General features: G+C 43.6%; 1 protein-coding gene across 14 annotated transcripts in view; it reads left to right on the top strand.

Annotated features, from left to right (window-relative positions):
* The window catches only part of CDHR1 (cadherin related family member 1), an 83,008-nt gene that overhangs the window by 54,599 nt on the left and 7,381 nt on the right, over nucleotides 1–21,028 (top strand). For all 14 annotated transcript variants that reach the window (XM_074592234.1, XM_074592235.1, XM_074592233.1 and 11 more), the window contains 7 exons: nucleotides 1,714–1,814; nucleotides 3,466–3,669; nucleotides 6,707–6,859; nucleotides 11,417–11,581; nucleotides 13,734–13,801; nucleotides 16,407–16,635; nucleotides 17,579–17,833. In XM_074592234.1, coding sequence (XP_074448335.1) covers nucleotides 1,714–1,814; nucleotides 3,466–3,669; nucleotides 6,707–6,859; nucleotides 11,417–11,581; nucleotides 13,734–13,801; nucleotides 16,407–16,635; nucleotides 17,579–17,833 — 1,175 coding nt within the window. The remainder of the gene's footprint in view (nucleotides 1–1,713; nucleotides 1,815–3,465; nucleotides 3,670–6,706; nucleotides 6,860–11,416; nucleotides 11,582–13,733; nucleotides 13,802–16,406; nucleotides 16,636–17,578; nucleotides 17,834–21,028) is intronic.

Genomic DNA, 21,028 nt, shown 5'->3' with positions numbered 1-21,028 from the left:
GAAAGGGGATGACAGATAAGTAGCACAAAATAGGACTTAATGGAGAGCAGGCTTTCCTCGTGCACATTAACACAGGGTTTTGCTAGCATGAAATGGAAAAGAGGGGAAGGGAATATGCTTCTAGTGCACAGAAAGTTGAAGAAATAGAGAACAAAAAGATGACAACAGATTTCTGCCCCCGCATCTCAGACCCTGCCGTTACTGGTGACAAGCCGTTATCCCAGTACTTGCAGGCTGGGTTGTCAAAGGCCAAGAAAATACTAACAGCAAATAGGAAATTATTTATTCTTTATAAGCATTTTTTAATCCGGGAAGTGTGGGAGAATTTTAGAAAATACTCCTCTCCTCTGAACATGCTGTACAAAGGAAGACACATAATGCTACATACCAGTTACCAGTTTCCTGTGATAACTAGGCAATAACATGAAGTATGGTGGCTTGAAACCACTATTGACTTAAGCTTCTTCTCAGTCAGGATGTACTTTCCAGGCCGATGTATCTTAATAATTGACCATTGTATGAGTCGATATCTGTTCAATGTTGTGTCTAGTGTACTTTAATGAAGTTGCAGTTATTGCAGGTATTAGCAAAACGGGATACTATCGGATGGCTTAAAAATCAGCATTGGAATTGAGTTAGAGAAAAAGAAAAATGACTGGGCTTTCAGTTCATCATCCTTTATTTCTGAAGGCTTGATCTCCTTCATTGTAAGGGTTTTCCTCTCTTTTCCTTTCAATGGTAGGCTCTGCCACAAAGCGTAGGTTGTGGCCAATATCGCACGCGAGGCAGCAGACAGGGCTGCCCATAGCCCCTCGGCAGAGCAGGGCAGGGACCCCTGAGCTGCCGGCACATCCACTCCCTGGGCACCAGCCTGCTTTGGGCCGCGAGAGAGAGATGGGAGCAGACATGATGATGAGACACCGCTGCCTCTCTGCAACCTGGCGTCTGCTTCAGCACAAATTCACCCGCTCTCAAGGGATTGCAGCCCTGTAACTCATCTTCTGTCGAGATCAATGGAAGTTAGGTCGGTGGTAGCAAAGTCAGCCCGCAGCCCTGTCCTGCCTGTGTCAGACTCAATGTGAACAGACTGGGTTTTACCCCAGATCCTCCAAAATCCCTTTTTGTTCAGGACAGCCATGCAAGAGGCTGAGAGCTTTTTAACAACTCAATGTTTAAGGCCAGAAGTAGCTTCTCCAGAGATGCTGTGTGCAGAAAGAGTGACTATGTTTTTTTCAGACAGATTGTCAGACTTCTCACCTTAGCTGATATTAGTGAGAGAAATGTTCTTGTTTCTCAGAGACTTAATTATGCATTTGCTAATTAAAATGAGGAATGTCTATTTTTGTCTAAACCAGCATATAAAGAAGACAGCATAATAGATATGAATACCGGATTTGCATGCCTGGTTGCTGAGGGTTGAAGAGAACCTAACCAGGGTGGGAAGAGGAAAGTGAAGGCAGCTGCCCATAGGGGCTGAGCTCCACTGAGCCGTTCCTTGGGGACGAAACCCTTTTTGGCCCTCATCTGTGTTTTCATCTCACTGTGACCAGGCATAGAAATGCTTCATTTTTGAAAAGCAGCTTCAGATCTACTAATAGATATGGATACACATATGGACAAAGATATGCTTAATGAAGCGCATGGTTGATTGCTCATGCTTGTTCAGAAAAAGGAAGCACGGTGTATAACTAGAGCATCTTGGTTTCATTGCAGGAAGTGAAGGTTCATTCGAAATCGGCAACACAACTGGAGCCATTTCCGTTATAAAAAGCCCAAATCAGCTCAAGAAAGAAGTGTATGAACTAAAAGTTCAGGTATGTTCTGTGGCCACTTGAAGACCATTGGTCTTAAATGCCATGAGCAGGCATGATTGTCTAAAATAGCTCAATTTATAGCTGACTTTACTTGTTTCAGAAACTACCGCCTATATTTGAGCAGAGTGCCAGGTAGGATAAAAAAGAACAAACTGCTTTTGTTCCTTGAGATATTTAGTGTCTCAAATTACTTCTTCCAAAGGAAGTCATCTTGTCCTAATTCCATCTCTGAGTCTAGAGAATCAACATCCTTTACAGTGCGTAGATAACTGTTCTCTGTGTTTTCAGATTTTATTGCTAAACTGGGGATTAATGTCTTGTAACCTCTATGTGATGAGATAGGTAACTGTCAAATCTATGATTAGTAGTTGGACTGGGGTAGATCATGCAATGTCATATCAGTATCCACTCCTGAATCATTGAACAACCACATAGAAATATATGCTAACACCTCAACGAGCTGACACCTTGATGAGCTAGTATCAGTGTGACAGGCTGCATTCTTTCAAGCTGTTTCTAAAGACCAAGAGTTTAAGAATGTAGAGTTAAATTGTGAAGACTATATCGGTTTTCTTCGGTAAATGCATATTACAACCATGAGAGTTTGTCATAGTAAGGACAGTTTTGTCCAAAGGCAGCTTTGTCTGAGTTAAACGCAGGCACCATTTCTTCCCTTAATCTCTGTGGTTTACGGCAGTCTGCTAGCACTTCCCAGATACAGGATTAGTTAAACCCTTGCAAGCTTTTGTGATCTCCTAGTTATATCTGTGAGCTTGTGCAGACTACAAAATCTGCCTGAGGAACCAAAAGGGTATTGTATTACCCAGCGTAGGTAGTGATAGGCACCTCAGTTACCAGACTAGCATCTTCAGAGAAATGTAGCAGTCTAGTGCCTTTGGTTTTGAGCCCTTTGAGCAAAAAAGCATGTTAGAGATAGCTGTTTTGTTTACAAAAACACCAGCCGGAGTTTCTGACCTGACAGAAGTAACATCTTAGGTTCAATCCAGTGAATGAGGCTGCGTGTTGGAATTGGAATTGTTGAAACACAGACAGATCTGATGTTTCAGTTCAGAAAAATGTCAGCTAGGTTTGCTTGTCTGTCCAAACTATATCCCATTTAAATTAAGCTCATCTAGACAGCAAAGCAGGGAATAAATCTCAAAAAATTAAAAAAGTGTCATTTTTCTTTTTCAAATATTTGCCTAAATGCTGCATACAGTTTTTCTCGCAGTTTTCAAGGCTGCAGTCCTTGCATCAATGTGAAAATCAACTACCTGTGGTACACAGCAAATTTAAAGATTGTCTGCCTTTTCTATTCTGTCAACACTTTGGGCAAGCAATTATCTTGCCTCTATTAGATTTTCTGTCTTTAGAGAACTGTTTTCACCTAGGGTGAGTTACTAAGCTCACAAAATGAGGAGGAGAATTTTTTCAATGGGGCTTTATTGGGACTGGTTTATTACCATAATCTTCTAATCATCATAAACTTCAGTGTGAAATGGACTGAGATTTCTAGAGAAATACAAAGCTGTGAACCTTCGTACAAGTTAGTGTGTCAGGGTGATTTGTACATGCAGAACAATACCTGAACATGGAACTGAGGAAAGAGAGTATACCCTCATCATTGTTGTCTCTCTCCTGCCCGCTGCAGGCATCAGAAGTCAGTCAGGAAGGTGACGTCTCAGTGTACGCTTTTGCCGTGGTGACTATACGGGTGGTCGACCTTAACAACCATCCACCAACGTTCTACGGAGAAAATGGTCCCCAGAACAGATTTGAACTGACCATGTACGAGCATCCCCCAGAGGGTGAAATCTTGAGGGGACTGAAGATTACGGTCAATGATTCAGATCAGGTAAATCAAAACTATGTGGACTTTCAGTTTTCCTGACCTATTTTCCCAAAGACTAGAATAAGTTGTCAGATGGGGGATGTCATTTTAGGAACTCAACTATTTCACCTGCATTCCCCAAAAGCCTAGGGCAGACAAAGTAGTTGTAGGTTCCATTAACACAGGGAGTCTGGACCCAGAAGTATACTTATTCTGTCATATGCTGCTATGTCGATGAGAAGGGTGGTCCTAAAGCTGCACCCCAGTTCTTGTGGTAACTAAAGTTGAACAGTCTTTATGAACTTCCCCTAACTACTGGTTACATACAGTTGTTGTCAGTGTAATGTTCAAGAATGTACTCCCTTAGAGTTTCTAATCATTTTAGTAACTGCAATTGCAATTGCCGTCTGTATCTTCTCCGCTCCTTCTGGAAACAATACAGTCCACACCTTACATTGGTTTTATTACAATATATTATCCTTCTAGCCCTTAACGTTACAGCCGAAGTCTGCAATGCATGTTTTAATAAATTGTTCCCACTGGAGTGATATTTTTAGGTAATCTTAAAAATTATGCCAGAGCCAAACTAACTCTAACTAGATAAAGGAAAGGGAAAGAAGACTCCATCCATCTCAGCCTGCTATCTAACTGACCTGTGATGCCCGTAGATACTATGGTGATGGTTGCTATAGGGATCCCTAAGCTAAATACCGTATGAATGGCATCCATCTGAGTTAGCCTGAGGTTAGGTGGTGACAAGAGAAAAGCTTAATGCATCTGAGAACTGTATTACTATTGGAAAGAGTGTTCTTATATAACAGTGCTCAGTATTGTGCTGTTTTGACGGTATTGTACTCTATCAAACCCACGAGCTTCTTCCCCCTCCCTCCTGCTGCTCTGCAGCAAGCAGATAAATGACTGCTTTCAAAGTCTATCCTGCTGTTGTCACAGGGGATGTTGCTGCAGAAGGAAAGAAACAAAACCCATCTCTTCTATTTTGAGACAAAATATATATGTATCATATGTAGGCTGACAAAATATTCAAGCTGCAAGTTAGGCTATAAAATAAGCAGAAAACATTGCTAAATACACTATATAGATTTCTTGAGAAGCTTCCTAGTACAGTGTGAGACACATTCAAGGGGGGTTGGGTTGCTTTTCTTTTAAGGCATAGAATGCAATGTTTTCCCTTGCATAGAAGAGGACTATATATAAAATAAAATGAAACGTATGTCTGTTTCTGTCACAGCCATTAGTGACTCTTTCTTTTGGGGGAGTGGATGGTACAGGTGTGGAGGAGGAAGCTGTGGGCAAGGTCTGTTTTAGGCCCACAGTTTGATGGAAATGGCATTTTTACTTGCAAGAACATTATGCAGAAATTTCTCCCCCAGCCCTCTTCATCCGACAGACACAGCTTAGGGCTCAGTGCTCTAGTGGCAGAGATTGTAGGTTGGTTGTTTGTGGGTTTGTGTTTTTTTTCGGTGTGTGTATGGTTGGACTCAATGATCTCAAAGGTCCTTTCCAACCATGAAGACTCTATGATTCTATGATTGCTGTGTCCCATGGCTGTCTGCTTGGAGACATGCAGCAGCATGGCTTGCTCCAAACAGATCTGGGTTCGGCGGACATCACTGTCAGAAATCCCTCAGCCGCTGGAGGCAGGCAGTTCTCTCCTCCCCCCATGCCACCCTCCCTCCAGTCATGTACAGTCCCAAGTGCAGTGGACTTTGTATGGTCAGATGGTTCACTTCCCCCATCAGCACTATTTTCCATTGTCCAGCACCTCTGGCTTTGTGTGTTTGGCTTTACTAGCAGCGAAAGTGAGCCTGTTGTCATCTGTGTAGCTGTGAGGGTTAGTATGACCAAAAACGCAGACCACTGAATTTGGATCCAAGATCATTCTGGTTCCCCTGGGGGACTGCTGCTGAATACTTTTCCTTTTGACATTGAGCTAGAGCAAGAACTGCTCATAACAAGTCCTCCAGGGATACTGCTGTAAGCAGAGTTATCCTGTATGAAAGTTATTATTAGAAATTCTTCATCTCAAGATTCTTGCTAGGGGGAGAACATGGCACCAGCCAGGCAGTGAATGTGGCTGGTTGTCACAGTGCAACTGTGACATTGTTTGAGAAACTGATGAACTCAGAGAGTTGGTTAAATGGGCTCAGCTCATTTTCATGCCTTCCCCGGTGAGGCAGAAAGATGAGAATCCCCATTTTATCTTTTCACTTCCATGCTCCAGTTTGGTTTAAAATAATTGGTCTGTCCATCTGGCTCTGGCTCACTCAGCCTAACTCACACACAAGTGGTGGTCACCTTCCAGATATTGCTGCTTCCCATGTCCTCTCTGGCTAGAAGTTTTATTTATGTTACGGGATTTGGCTTCTCACTTCACCTGGAGCTGTCAAATGTGTGTCATATTTCATCCTGCACAAGTGGAGCTCCTCTATCCTTCCAAGTGCACCAACTTCCAGAAGGTTCAGTGGCTGTAACTCTGGGCTAGCTTAACCCAGTCAGTGCAAACCACGGAGTGCCACCTCTGTCTGTAAACTGCATATCTTTGTGGCTCTGCATCATCACCCCAGGCTGTGAGCTCTTAGACCGGGCTGGGTTCTTGAGGGGTCCATTGTCCTTACTCAGGCAGTTCAGTTGTCTTTCCTTGGAAGGAACCAGGAGGAGGCAAGACTTGCCTGGCGATGTGCACATGATGTCATCTCTGTCACATGCACTAGCTCACAGTGTGTGGCACAAAGCCCAAGGCTGTTTGCCACAGGAGTCCCTCTATTAGCCAGTCCTGGTGCAGGGTTTTTCCATCATGACTGAAAGAACAGCGAAGCTTGTCAATCTGTTCTAAGAAAAGCTTTGTCCATCTTGTGACCAGGGCTGGAGGGATTATACAAGTAAGCTTCTTAGCAGTCTCTTGCCCAGGGGATGGAGAGCAGAGGGCTCTAAGCAGTAAGACTCATTCTAATTTTATGCAGTGCAAAGAAACCAAGCCAATCTAGGCCATAAGAAATGCATCGCTCACTGAAAACAATGCTGTATCTGCTTTTATTCACAGGGAGCCAATGCTAAATTCAACCTTCGTCTTGTCGGACCTGGTGGCATCTTCCGTGTGGTTCCCCAAACTGTCCTGAATGAGGCTCAGGTTACAATAATAGTGGAAAATTCTGCTGCTATTGACTATGAAAAACTCAAGGTGTTAACCTTCAAGGTAATTCTGCTTCTTGGGTCCTCCCTGCCTGCGTATATATGTGTATGATGGCTTATATATCTGATGGGATTTAGCTTCTTAATCCACCTGGAGCTGTCTGATGTGTTGTCAGTGACATTATAGTCTATGTAAGGGAAACTCATTTCTGCCCCTGGTTCATCAAGTTCCAAAGGTTTAATGCATGCATCTGTGGACTAATTTAGTCCAGTCAGTGCAAAGTGTTGAGTATTATCTCTCTGTGGAAACTGCACATGTTGGTAGCTCTGAGTCATTCTAGACTGAACCCTAAGGGTTATTTCTGTTCTTACAATAATAAATTCACAGGATGAAATCCTAATTTCTCTGGAGCCAGGGCTTTACCTGCTTAGCCCTATGTAATTTGGTTCATGATCATGCTTTTGAGTGTTGGCAGGCGGAAGACCCCAGGTGACCAGAAGATAATTTCCCCAAATTGTCCACTGCCTTTGTCAGAGTGTATCTATCTATATGGCCTTTTGCAGACTGATCTGAGGGTATCTCAGCCATGCTCCAAGCCAGCCATGCAAGGACCAACTTTCATCCAAAAGCTGGACCCTTGGCATTACCACCTTCCCTGATGGATTCATTGGCTCACCAGCAAGATAATGAAGTAGTCTGGTTTCGTGTCAGCTGCCTCTGAACATGAGTGTAGATGGTTCAGTTCTGACTGCAAAGAATGGCATAGACAATTCCTCTAATAATTAAAAAAAAAATAAAAATTGACAAAACTATCTAGCTGAGTATTAACATATACTAGTTTTGATTTTGTGCAGAAAGTGGCATTTTTAGCACAGACCAGAAGCCAATGTCCTGGACTTTGTTCTCACCCTTCCTACATGGTTTGCTTTGTGTCCTTAGCAAGTCGTTTTACTGCAGTATGGTTCATGTCTCCTCTTGTAATGTTCCTTAGTCATTTTGAGCCTCATAGGTTATAGATGCTACAAAAATATGAGGCATCATTACTGTATTAAAATGGAAGATTCTGAAAGGACTATAAAGTGCTACCGAAACTAATTATAATAAGCACACATTTATTCAGGTTAAACTACCAAAAGACCAGTAAAGAAGTTACACATGGCCTCCTCATGAATACTAATAAAAATCAAAGTACTTAATGTGATTGCCATGAACACCGAAAGAATTAATTACCAGGAAAAAGGACATATATTTTTTTAGCTTAAGTGCTTACTCACTGGTTTTGGAGGATGAAATTATTTCTACTGGAGAAAGACCATAAGGCTTTGCTGAAAATGCAGAGCCTTTGTCTAGATTCCAACTGAAGAAGGTGCAGCTGGATGATATGGTAGTAATATATTGCAGCAAATACTTTATAAAGACCTCATTGCTGTCTCCATCTCCCTGAAAAGTTCAAATTGCTTCCTACCCAGTTTTAGTTGCCAATGTAGTCATTCTAGTTAGAATTTTGGATTAACTATATTCTTATTCCTATTTAATATGTATCCCACAGCAGCTTTGAGAAGCTGCTTTCAGGGGTTTTTTTTCTGCAAGCAATGATCTCTCTCTTCAGGTTTGTTATTGAGCAGTAAAATGCCAGAGAGGAATTAAAGCTGATTTGACTGGGATGTGCACTGAAAAACTACCTGAAGGAAAGGCTACTAGAGAAAATCTATCTTCCATTTAGGTCTGGCTCTTAAATGCAGTTGATAGTCAGGCCCTGTTTCATTTTCAGCTGTCCAAGAGCTAGAGTGGGTTTCCCAAGTACGGCAGCTGAGGTAATTCATATCCCTCCAGCCTGGACTCAGATCCCAAGTCCCTCTGCCACAGGGGCCAGATGTTGCTGTCCCACCTTGTCATGGACCGACATGCTCTGGGCGCCAACCCCCCTGCCTTCAGCCCAGAGTACATCCCGCCTTGACAGGAGCCTGTACCTACCCCCTGTGTTCTGCAGACACACGTCTCCCACAGAACAGGACCAGACGAGGCTGCAGTTATCTTCAGTTGCCAAAATCAAACTCTATTTTAAAAGTTTACCTGCCCCTTTTAAGATTATATCTCAGTTTGCTTTTCTGGCACTTGTATTAATTGTTGATACATAGTCCTGTGAAGTAATAGTTTTAAGCTATTTTTTTCTCTGTCTGCATAAAACAAGCAATACATCTCTGCATAAGGCATTGCAGGCAAGAACGCTGACGAAAATCCCTCCCTGAAGGAAGATGTTGTCAGCATGTTGACATAGCTGGACTATGGCTGCTAAAAGGAGAGGGAATAAAAGATGAATGTAGAAAAAAAAGTAAAAATACAAAGCCCTCATCAGGTATTCTACGATGGGCTGATTCCAGCAGCAAAGATTATTTCACTGCGGATGTTATAATATAGTTACAGCTCCACGTGCACAATAAGCAATAAGATTTTATCTCTGTGCTGCTTTAGGAGCTGAGATTGCTCAGGAGCAGGTTTTTGCTGACGTTTGTATGACTGGCCCTTCAAAAATTTCTTTTGCTGTAACCCCATCTGAGACTCCGAAACACAAAAGTTAACACAGACATGCAGTGACCAAACTCCCCTTTTAGAGCAGATGTGTCCTATAGCAATTACAAGCAAACCTTTGAGATTAATTTCTTCAGGAAGCCTTTCACTGTTTATTTCCAAACATTATAAACATTCACACAGTAGGAACAGCTCCAGGGGCTGATACTGAGATAGCCTTTTTCCTGCCTACTTAAACTGCTCCTCACCCTCCCCAAACCCTGTCACTTCTAGGTGATACCAACCCCTCTGAAGGCCGCAGGGACGTGAATGCAGCGTGTGCCCGCAGTGGTGCCACTGCTGGTGTCCATCACACACCGCCTGCCCCACGGGGACCTGGGACATGGAGAGGGCGAGCGCCTGGCGAGCGGCATGGGAAGGACAAGCTCCCACAGCCCTCCTCTCAGCCAGGCACTGCGCCAACGGAGCAGGAGATGCTGTGGCAGCCCCGCTCCACCTTCTGGAGCTCAAAGCTTCACCCTGCTTGAGGGAGCTCCTGGGACATATGTCTACTGGGAGTAAAAGCCCACGCAGCTAGATTTTTCAGTTGAGCCTTTCATATGTCAGCTAAATGTCCTGCTGACTAGTCCATTAGTGCCGTCTTGTGCTCACTACGTTTGTGGAGCCCTCCTGCTTTGTGTTAACTAGGTCTCTGCCCAAACATGAACACTGAATGGTTGACCATATGTGTTGGTCATTTGGGTTCAGCCCTTACCGAGCCCAAGACTGATGTCCTAGTGCTGATTCTGCGTGATGGAGGGACCAGGCTTGTGGGCTGGAGGCTGTGCAGGGCTCAGTGTCTCTCAGTACCTGTTGCTGAAACAGCTCTTTCTTGCTTGTCACACGCTGCCTGAGCGATAGGCTCGCTGCTCTACCAGCTCGGGCTTCATACTGACATTCCCCTAATCTATTGAGGAGCAAACAGAGACACAGCAGAAACACTGCTGCTATTTTGTGTTAGACTAAGAGAGAAAACATGTGGTGCTAAGTAGCTGAAGTCCTGTAGAAAAGTGCCTGTCTGAGACTTTGGAGGTGACTTACCAAATACTTGCTCTGGTCTGTTCCCAAGTGGGGATCTGAGAGCTCCCCGCTGTCTACTGAGAACTGCCACGCACCAGGCGCCTGGGTTATCCTCTTCCTTCTCTGTGGCGGCTGCTCTCCCCTGCATCAATTAGTGGGGCATTAAGGGGCAATGGGAGAAACCAACTTGCTAACCCAGCAGTGCCATCCCTCAGCTGAGGGATGAGATAGGCACGTACTCGCGTTGAGCTCTGCTGACAGCCAGGCAGAACATCCCTCCCGCTGGCTTGTCCCCATCCCTGGTGTTGCCGCAGGTGGTTGTCTGCCCTTTCAGATGAGCAGAGTTATGAGAACGTGTCATGCCAGGGCTCTCTGTTCCTCCTCAGAGACAGTGAGGTAATTCAAAAGTCCCAGTGGGTATCTGATAAAATCCTAATTAGCATGAGGCAGGAAGGGTAGAGGCCCAGGAAGCCTGGTGGTAGGAGTTCTCACAGACTTCGTGAAATGGGATTCCGCTGTACACGACTGATCCCTAACTGTCATGCATTTGGGGTGGGGGTACTGCTGCTTCCAAACGTCTCAGGGCACCGGGTCTCTCATCTCCTGTTTGGTGTAGTTTCTTTCCCTGACTTCTTTCCTGATGAAGAACTTATGCTTCCTCTACAAAGGACCGTCATTCAATTTACGTGATTATTCAAAATGATTCAGTGCTTATGGTTCCCTAAGTTCTGGGAGCTGCCCAGGGATGGGTGTTTGCTTGCTTCTGTTATGGCTTTTTGAGCTGCATTGGTTAGTTATGACTAATCACATCTGTCACCTGAAGTCTAATATGTATACATGGGTTTGAAGTCCTCTTTCCACACCTTGATTGCCCATTGTGAGCATGCACAAACAAGCCTCGGCTGCACACTGACCTAGCTCATCATCTCCTGGTTTTGAGGTGTCTGGTCCAAACAGGCTAAAATACACCAATACGCCATGGGTAGTGTAAGGAAGCTGCTTTGTAGTAATTTTCTGGTTTTCTCTTCTTAGCTTCTTGCAATAGAGGTGAACACACCAGAGAAATTCAGTTCAACAGCTGACGTAGTGATTCGCTTGCTGGATACCAATGACAATGTCCCAAAGTTCTCCTCCGACTACTACATTGCCAGGATCCCCGAGAACTCCCCAGGGGGCTCAAACGTAGTTGCTGTTACAGTAAGTTTCATTAATCTCTTAAGAAATGCTGTTTTTTTCTAGGTGTCTGTGGAGGCAGTTCAAGTACCTTAAAAATAGTGGGGAGAGGCAAGTAGGAAATCTTACTCATCATTCTGCTTCGAGACTGAACTCCAGTTCCTTTCCAGAATCAACAACAACAACAAAAAACCACTTCTGGGGAAAAAAGACGTTTTAGGCAATTTTTTTCAGAACAACAAATTTACTTTGGTTTTTAATTAAAGGCCATCTGCTTTTAAGACAAATCACATGGTCTGTGAGTACTAAGAAGGCCCCAGTCAAATCAGCGTCCAGCAGGAAGATTCAGTTATGACTAAGTGGAATTGAATTTACTGGATTTGCTTGCTTAGGTAGGAGTACAAAGAAAACAAGATGGCTGCTTAGTAGGTATTAGTCTCCTCCGCCTGGGAGGAATCTGGCTGCTAAATGCATAATTAGATAGTTAATGAAGGCAAGAATATAACATTAAAATGCTTAGAGCTGGGAAAGAAAAATCCCTATGTAAGTATCTCCTCGCAGTGGGAAAAAAATGCCTATAGATTTTCCAGTATCTCACATTTTCATAGAAAGTAAGTCAGGGTATTACATGGGCCCTATGTGCTGGAGAAGCGTTTCCAGCCGTTGGTGTGAGCTGTATCTCTTTAACGCAGCTGCTAGGACTGGAAACGGATCTCCTGTCCCAAAGCAGAGGAAGCTCCTGGCCACGTGGGGCTTGGTGGCTGATGCCCAGCTGGTGGCTGATGCAAGTCACCTTGCGGGGGCCTCATGGGTACAGAGATCTCCAGCACAGGCTGGCTGCAAGTCAGAAAGAAAATTAAATAATCAGAATAATAAAGTGCTGAGGGAAAATTTTAGGGATGGAAGAATGAAAGAAGAAGTGGAACATAAGCAATACAGAAAAGGTTGTTAGAGGAAACTAATAGGAAAGCTGTAGAAAACAGAGACTCCCAAACATCACTGTCTTTCCAGCAAGAGGAATAACAAATTCTAGGAGGTGGACAACAAAAAAAAAATTAGAAAAAGTTTGCAAAAGCAACAAAAGTAGCCATTCTGAGCCACTGTGCACAGGACAGCATAGCTGCGGATTCCCTGTACAATTTACTGTCATGTGCTGTCAACTCAGTATTTGACCCAGATTCACAAATACACTTGATGAACTGAGATACTCCAAGTACTGAGGATGGCAATTCTGGCAGAAGCCCCAGGCATGCAAGCGTTTTAGGAAAAGTTAGGCAGTCCTAAAGCAGACTGCAGTCAAAATTATGGGGCGAGGGAAGCTGACAAGCTCCTGTCAAAGACCTAAAAACACCTGTCAGCAGGGCTGCAGGTGTGTTACATTATCCATGCAGGAATCAAAGACATTGTTCCAGTTTTCAGATATTTAAACAGGAAGATGAATGAACCATCCGCTGTCACCATGAATTCTGATGGCTAGATATAACGGTATAATAGAACAGCGCCTCATAGCTACCAGAGAAGCAGGAGTTTATGGAAATAGCTGTTACCACATCGATAGCTTTCCTAATCCTGAGCTAAGAAAGGAAAACAACAAGAGTCTGTAACAAAGATATCATCTGATGTAGCATCTGCATTACTAAAAGTCACACAGGCACAAGAGTGATTGAAGTATAAACAAAGCTGAAATATTGTGTATAGATTGAAACATTTGTTATGCATTACTTTAAATTGAATCAATTAGAGAAGCAGGCTTAAAAAATACTCTCTATAAACTAAATAATTTTGTCTGGGGAATATACATTAATAGGTCACTGATAATTAGGAAGGCTTGAGAGCGGGCAGTTCATTGGCGTCATTGAGATTAGCTTCCTCTCCCTTAAAGGAAGGACGTGTTAAATGTCAATAGACGGAGCCATCTAGTGGCTTTCTCCCTGCTAGAGCCTGGGCACAGCCTGGCATCTTCGCAGCTTCCCTGGGGTGGCCAGTGACATTTCCTTGTGTTAGATTTTGCAGTTTTCTAGGTGCACATTTGTTTATGTGATTTCCTCCTAAACATGTGATGTAAAAAAGGGGGGAGAGAATTTGGGGATTTACATGGCCTGTTGTTAAAAGAAAAAAAGAAGCATTTCTGTTTGCAATTTAGTAAAGGATGACTCTCTTCTTTTCTTTTCTTAAGGCTACAGATCCAGATTCAGGGCTTTGGGGAGAAGTCAAGTACTCTGTCTATGGAACAGGAGCAGATCTGTAAGTAAAAAAAACAAACAAAACAAAACAAAAAAAGAAAACTGACTATCCTCTGAGCAGAGTTTTAAAAGAATTTAAAAAAAAAAAAAAGAACAGGCTCATTCTTGACCTGCTCATTTTCAAGGACATTTATGCCATGTTCTCTGTGAGTTCTGTGAAAACAACAACAGAAAAACTAGTGTGATCATTAAACATCTGCTTCATGACCCATGGAATTTTACCCACAAGCCCCTAAAGAGACATACGGCAGCTGAAGTACCAATACTCAGGATCTGTTCAATCACCATTCGAAAAACAGTTGTAAGAGAGAGAAAGGAGGTTTTGGTCTAGTTGTTGTGAAAAGTCAATTCTGGAGGAAGAAAAATCCCTTGCTCTTTCCCCTTCCCTTTCCATATAGCTGCACAAATAGTTCAGTTTCAACTCTTGTCAAAATAAATCAAAGATGACAAGACTTTAAAGAATATAAACTTTAGCTTTGGAGGCCAACTGCATTGGGTGTTCAAAGCATTTGATATATTTAAACCTAATAGTCCTGCATCAGGAAGAGGGGAATCTGGTGCTTACTTAATTTTGTAATGATGCCTATCCCCCTCTCCCTGTCTTTGGGGACAGTGCTGGGCTAAGAACACCCCGAAACCCTGCTTTCTCCCACACTGCTTCCATCCCAGCAGTTGCCCTGGCCCATTGGTTGGGGTTCCCAGCCATGGCTAGCATCACCGACCATCACAGATACTGTTGCTGGAACATGCAGCTCCTGGACGTGGTGGGGCTGCAGGCCAGAATATTGGAAATGAATGAGCTTTTCAGGCACTCATCCCCAGAATCCGTTTTTCTCCGTACATTATCCACCTGGAGTTAAAGATGAACTCTTCTTGTTAAGGTGAAAGCCATTTAGGAGGCACAATCAAGGTCCAAAATCCAAGATGTTAAGGATGAACCTCTTCTATAGCCAGAAGGATACACATATGGGAGCATTTCCACGATGGATTATTTTGAGCCCTTCACTAAGTCCTTAAGCTAGCTGCTAACTGCATAGAGGCAAGCAGGGAAAGGTCATGTCGTGCAGGCAGACCGCCTCGGTTTAAAATGTAGCAGCTTGTGAAGGTTGGTGATGAAGAATTTAGAAAGAAATGTGCGTACAACTTTATTCTGATTGGAGCTATGGGGACGCTCAGACTCACTGTTCGTATGCTGTTGAATGAGGAAATTAGATGTGAAGACTTTTATTTTCCTTCTTAAGTATGATTTTTTTTTCCCTTTCCTTGTGCTAGAGTGGCATGGCTTTGCAAGGCCGGGTTGGTTTCCTTGCCCTGGCACCTCCAGATCTGCCGAACACACAGTTCGATACAGATTTGAGAGTTTCAATTAGACGCGTGAATTTTTTTCTGTCTCAGGGATTACATCAGTGGATATGCAGTTGCGTTGGCAGAAAGATGAGTTGCACTGGAGTGAGAGGAATAGTGTTAACTGCCGAAGATAAAACCATTACACTGGTAATCCTACATCCAAGCTGCCAGTGGGAGTGGCGTACAGGGCTGTAATGGCTTCACATCTCAGTGCTGCTATTCTTCCACTCAAATGGGGGTGATGAGAGCCCTCTATTCATGGTTAGGCTGGTTGGGTGCTAAGGAGGCACTCGGCACAGGCCCTTTTTCCTACCAAGAGCTTGCACACCTCTTTCCACCTCCAGGTCTTGGCTTTCATGGAGCCTTGTATTTGTATTTAACAGGGTAATGAAAGCAATTGAAGATTCTGGATTATTAAGTGCCCCTTTTATAATCACTCTCAATTGCACTCACAGTTGGAATACAGAAAATGTTTTGTTATCCTGTACATTAATTAAAGGGTATATAAAACCTTTCATCTGTTAAAAACCTGCCTGGAACCTACACCAGGAGTCCATTTTAAAAAGACACTGTGTTGGTATTGTCTCTATAAATCCAAGCTTTTGGCTGACACTTTTGACAGTGTCTGAGTAATTACAAATGTGTAGAATTGAACTGGCTACAGATAAATCTGAACACCCACTCCATCCCAGTGCCAGTCTATGGAAAAGTCATCATTTTTGGAGGAGATCATTTGCCCTGCACTTTGGGGGATTTGAGAGCAGCCATTTTTCTTACCCATTCTGAGAAGTGAAGAGCTTAAATATGATATGCAGCACACTTCCCTTAGCTATTGAGGTGATATCAATCAATCTTAATTTATGCAGGACATGATCTAATACATTGTAGTTATAAACAGAAAGAAAAAAATAGGCAGTTCCTCAAAGTTTTAATGCAAAGAAATCACTCTGAGAGAAGGCCATCACACTAAGCATTTATTGTGGACAAAGGCTTTAACAGAAAACGTAGCTAAAATGCACAATATGTAGAAAAACACCAGACACTGATAGTTCGCTGGTTTTCAAGCCTAAAGAACTAGGAAAAAATAGGTAGAGTGAATGATTTGGAAACATCAGCCAGACAGGAGTTAGGTGAAGAGTACCAATCTTTGGGCACAGCATTTCAGTGCTTAGAACCCACCTTTGCTCCAGGCCATAAACACACGGATTTAGAAAGATGTGATCAAAAAACCCAAAAGTCTTTCCATCCTTCTTTTCCAGGTTCCTAATCCACCCATCAACCGGTATAATTTACACCCAGCCCTGGGCTGTATTAGATGCTGAAGTGAACTCAAAGTATAATTTCTATGTGAAGGCAGAGGACACCGATGGGAAATACAGCTTGGCTGAAGTGTTTATCACTGTGCTAGATGTCAATGACCACTCTCCAGAGTTCAATGAAAACATCCAGGAAAAGACGATGATCATCGGGTCACCGGTGAAGATAGAGGTGAGAGACTACACAGTGTGTCACAAAGCAGAGGGCTTTGGAAAAGCCCCAGCTCCGCTGTTTATTGCACAGGGATCATGATGAATGCCTGAAAGTTGGCTTTTTCTGGGGCTTTATTTTGCACGTCCATTTGTATGTAAAAAAAAATTGATTAATGCGTGGAATGATAGTATTTACAGACTACTGAGGAGGAGGAATAAATTCTATAGGCAAAAGATAAAGTTCTATTACAGTATTTGAACCATCAGCTGGTAGAGGATCCTGGATTATACAGTGATCATAGTAAGCCCAAATAAGATGAGTGAACGGAAGTACAGAGTTTTGAATACTTAACTTTCCTGCCATGCCTTTGTGCTAAACCACACAACTTCTTTCCCTTCACTTTGTGGAATTGTGTTCATTGATCCAGCGTAAAACAGGAGGTAAAATACCGCAATAGCAATTCACAGGCAAAGGAGCAGAACATGCCATGTTACACGTATTTGAATGCATATAGTGAAGCCTGATTACACGACACCTAATGTTAGTAGAATAAATATCACAGCACAAAAATGAAGGCATCTGTACTTTAACACGTGTGGAGCTAATCCCATTGTTCGCTATTCACTTCACATTTGTTCCCCACGCTGTGTGAGAAACTCCCCAGTAGTGGACCATTTGCATTCTACAGATAGGTTACGGTTCAGTTTTTCCTCTGATTTTATTTAATCTCAAATAGAAATCGCTTATACAAAAAGAACTCTAGTCCTGCTGTTTTTCACTAGAAAATGTAGCACAGCTGATACCAGAAAAGAGGAAATTGTTTCCAAGATGAAACAAAAACAGCCCAGTCATCTCACAGCATGGATATTATCGGAAGCGAATGCTCAGAAACTTTTAGAGTTTTGTCTTCAGGCAAACATAGAAACAATAACCTCTTTGTTCTTTACACTTCCCCTACCAGGCTATAGATCAAGATGCAGAAGAACCCAACAACATTGTGGATTATTCCATCATGCAAGCAGATCCAGCCAATGTCTTTGATATAGACCAAAGCACTGGGGAAATCAAGCTGAAATCCTATATCCGTTCCCTGGACATCATCCACAACATCACAAAGAACAAAGACTGCATATGGTCATTGGTGGTGCAGGCCAAAGACCGAGGCTCCCCGTCCTTTAGCACCACGGCAGTTCTGAAGATTGATATCACAGAGGAGGTAAGAAAACATTTCAGAAAAATCCTTATGTGAGATGATCCTTGAGAGGCAATGAAGGGTAGTCTCTGCCTGCTCCTTTTCTGGGACTACTTTAACAATGCTTCAGGAGTTGAAATCAACAGCCAGAAAGTTGCCAGCCATTGCTCCTCCTTTCTTGCTGGCTCTGGTTTGTAGAGTGTTTGTAGAGCCTTGTGGTGAAGCTGGATTCTACAGCCACAAATGTAAAAGACATTTCGATCAGAGAAATAGCAAAGGTACAAAGGTAGGAGGATAATGTGGGTGGGAGATGAGTTTCTTGCATCTGATTGTTAGAGACATATGCAAATTAAGGACTATAGACTCCTGAGAGTAAAGGTAAATCCTGACTTCTAAATTTCTGATTTTTTCTTTTCATTCAAAAGAAGAAAACAATCTTTTTCCCCTACAAAATGTGAGTGGAAAGTAGTGGGGCCAGAGTGAAGTATATCAGACCAGTTTTGCAAGTCAACATAAGTGACATAGGAAAAGTGAGAAAACTTTATAGAAATGCTTTAAAGTAGAATTTTGGATGTGAGTTTAATACTTGCAGTATTATTAGCAGACGGAACAAGACAACCCTAAAAGATAGCACATGTAGGTTCAGAGTTTCCTGTTAGTCCAACTTTTACATCAACCATAGAACAAGCAGCGATTTATGATGAGCAGTGGATGCTTGTGTGATTCTTATTTATTGTAGTTGCCTTGCCATGCCTTTTAAGTAGGTACCAGCAGGGAGGAAATGGGCTTTAAAGTAGATGAGAAACGCATCATTACCCTGATGGTCTCTGGACCACACACATACTGGGCAAAGATGCAAATCTCTTCCTACAGACAGCAGCTGGCCTTCTCTTTGGTCAAAATGCACCCACTGCTCCTTATCTATTACAGTCCTTCTCTGTTTTTCCCGTCTCCTCTTATTCCACCGATACTCCTTACCAGGTGCATTTATATGATACTTCTTGTATACAGTTCATGCTCCACTGGAAGGTAAAATTGTCTGCAGAGAACACTTGTGCCAGGCAAACAGCCACCAGCAGCACAGGAGTAGCTTCTGGTCTCCGTTGTCTGCCCTGCCCCACCAGGGCTGCTGCAGGACCCGGGTCTGCCCTAGCAGAGGGGGTGCCTGGCGTGGGGCTGCCTGCTGGGGCGGCCAGCCCTGCTGCAGGCTCCACGAACGCCGCCACAGGCAGGGCAGGCAGCTTCAAGGCTCTGCCAGGTGGAGCTGGGGGACTGTGTGGGCTGCGTCTCCGTGGCGAGTCTGGAGATTTAGCCATTCTTACTGATACGAAGGAAATAAACTGCTTATCACTTTGATTTCCCACGGAAACCATAATTTTTGGTGGGTTTTATACAACACATAAGAATAGCTACCCGCAGCCAACAGTGGGAGCGCCCGCCCTCCCTGCCTTGCTTCCAGGCTTCTCACAGGGCACATGTTTCAGGAGTGCATGGCACCAGGTGGCCTCAGGCCCTGTCCCCGCTGTTGAGCCCCAGCATCCAGCCTCCAGCTTCCCTCCCCTCCCAGATGAGCCGGTGACCTCTCTGTTAGCCTGTGGCGTCTAAGGCACAGGGCTGAGGGTGCGTCAAGGGGCGGGAGGGTGCCCCACACCTCCTCTGCTAGGGGAAAGATCCCTGAACCAGCTGATAAAGGATGTCTGGAAGGAAAATGAGCATCTGATGCTTTGGGATAAAAATTTTCCTGGATTTTCTTCTAGTGCATGAAGCAACATCAGCACCTGATGAAAGAAGGTGTCTCCTACTAAGTCCCCTCTCTGCTTCCTTTCCACCCCCTCCCAGGGGTACGGATTTGGCACAGAGTGAGGGAGCATCCCTCCTGATAAAGTATAAAGGGAAACAGAGAGGGCTGTGACATGGATTCCCCTCACACAGCTATTCCCTTCTTCCCATGCTCTCCTGCATGCCAAGTCCCAACACAGACCCCAAGGTGGCAACAGCATCTTCTTTCTTCGCATGAGTAGGTCTCTTCAGCAGGATCTGCACCACTAATCTGGCGTCACATCCTCCGTACGCTTCTGTACATTTCTCCGTTACTTCTTCCTTTGCTTGCAATTATTTGGGTTGGATTTTTTTTTCAAGAGCATCACATCTCCTTGCAAAAACCGCTCTCAAATTTCAGCTTGCGTGTGAGTGAGGTGCCGTGTCGGCATACAAAGCCCTTGGTCGCTCCCTACGTCCCAGAGACAGCATGGTCACTGCTGACACTGTGAAGGATGCAGTGCCTTGGTACCGGGACATTGCGTACGCTGCGTACGCTCGGCCTCTCACAGGCTGTTGCAAACGTACGTTTCATCCCTCTCTGCTCCAGCTGTACAAAGTCTCTTTTAGTTAGCTGTTTTCTGGGCATTTATGTATTACTGATTTCGGATAAGGAGGATATTTTTGAATGCATCCTCTAGAGGTTTCCTGCAGTGTTAATCACACCAAGTAATTAAACAGGCATATTTTCTGATTAACATTTACCATTGCAATTAGCGCAAGGCTGTGCCCTTTGAGATAGATGCCTTGTGGCTAAGTTCAGCAGTATTGCACATCAAAAGGACCTTTTGCTCTTGGAATAATACAGTGATAAAAATTCCAGAGGCCTTTTAATTTCACTGAGTCTGGTTTTATGAAAATTGGTATTGAGTGGCATCTGTTAATCTCTTATCCCTTCTCAACAGAATAAGAAACATATGCTGAAAAAGCCGCTCTTTTTTCACCCTTATGTTTCACTCAAAAATCTATTCCTGCTGCCCAAGATTTTCACGGAAAGCTCATTCCCACTCCTGATCCTGAGGGTTGGTCCGACTGGGGGATTCCTCTGCCTCTTCATGACTCCACTGACGTTCTCTTCATGGACTGAGGCTTAAGTCCATATTTAGATGGCATAATCTGTGGTTCTTAATAGCTTTGGCCACTCATTTAGACTTCTAAATATAGCTGATGAGTCTCAGTTTTAGATTCCCCTGATTGAAAGGTTCAACAAATACCTTCTGTGAACTAACGTGGGTATCTCCTCCCCTCTCATATAACTCTGCAACCATGGGAACTGTGGTTCTAAACATGTGTCGCTAAACATCCTTTGCCACATTTGCAAAGCAGTTAGCCTCTTCCTCCAACAGTTGCATGGATCTTGAAAAAAATTGTTCAGAGAAGGCCGGTTTGATTTGAGAAGTC

Source organism: Larus michahellis, chromosome 6 (genome assembly GCF_964199755.1).
Source record: "Larus michahellis chromosome 6, bLarMic1.1, whole genome shotgun sequence".
NCBI lineage: Eukaryota > Metazoa > Chordata > Aves > Charadriiformes > Laridae > Larus > Larus michahellis.
Note: the sequence above shows the minus strand (reverse complement) of the source record. Positions and strands in the feature narration are given on the sequence as shown.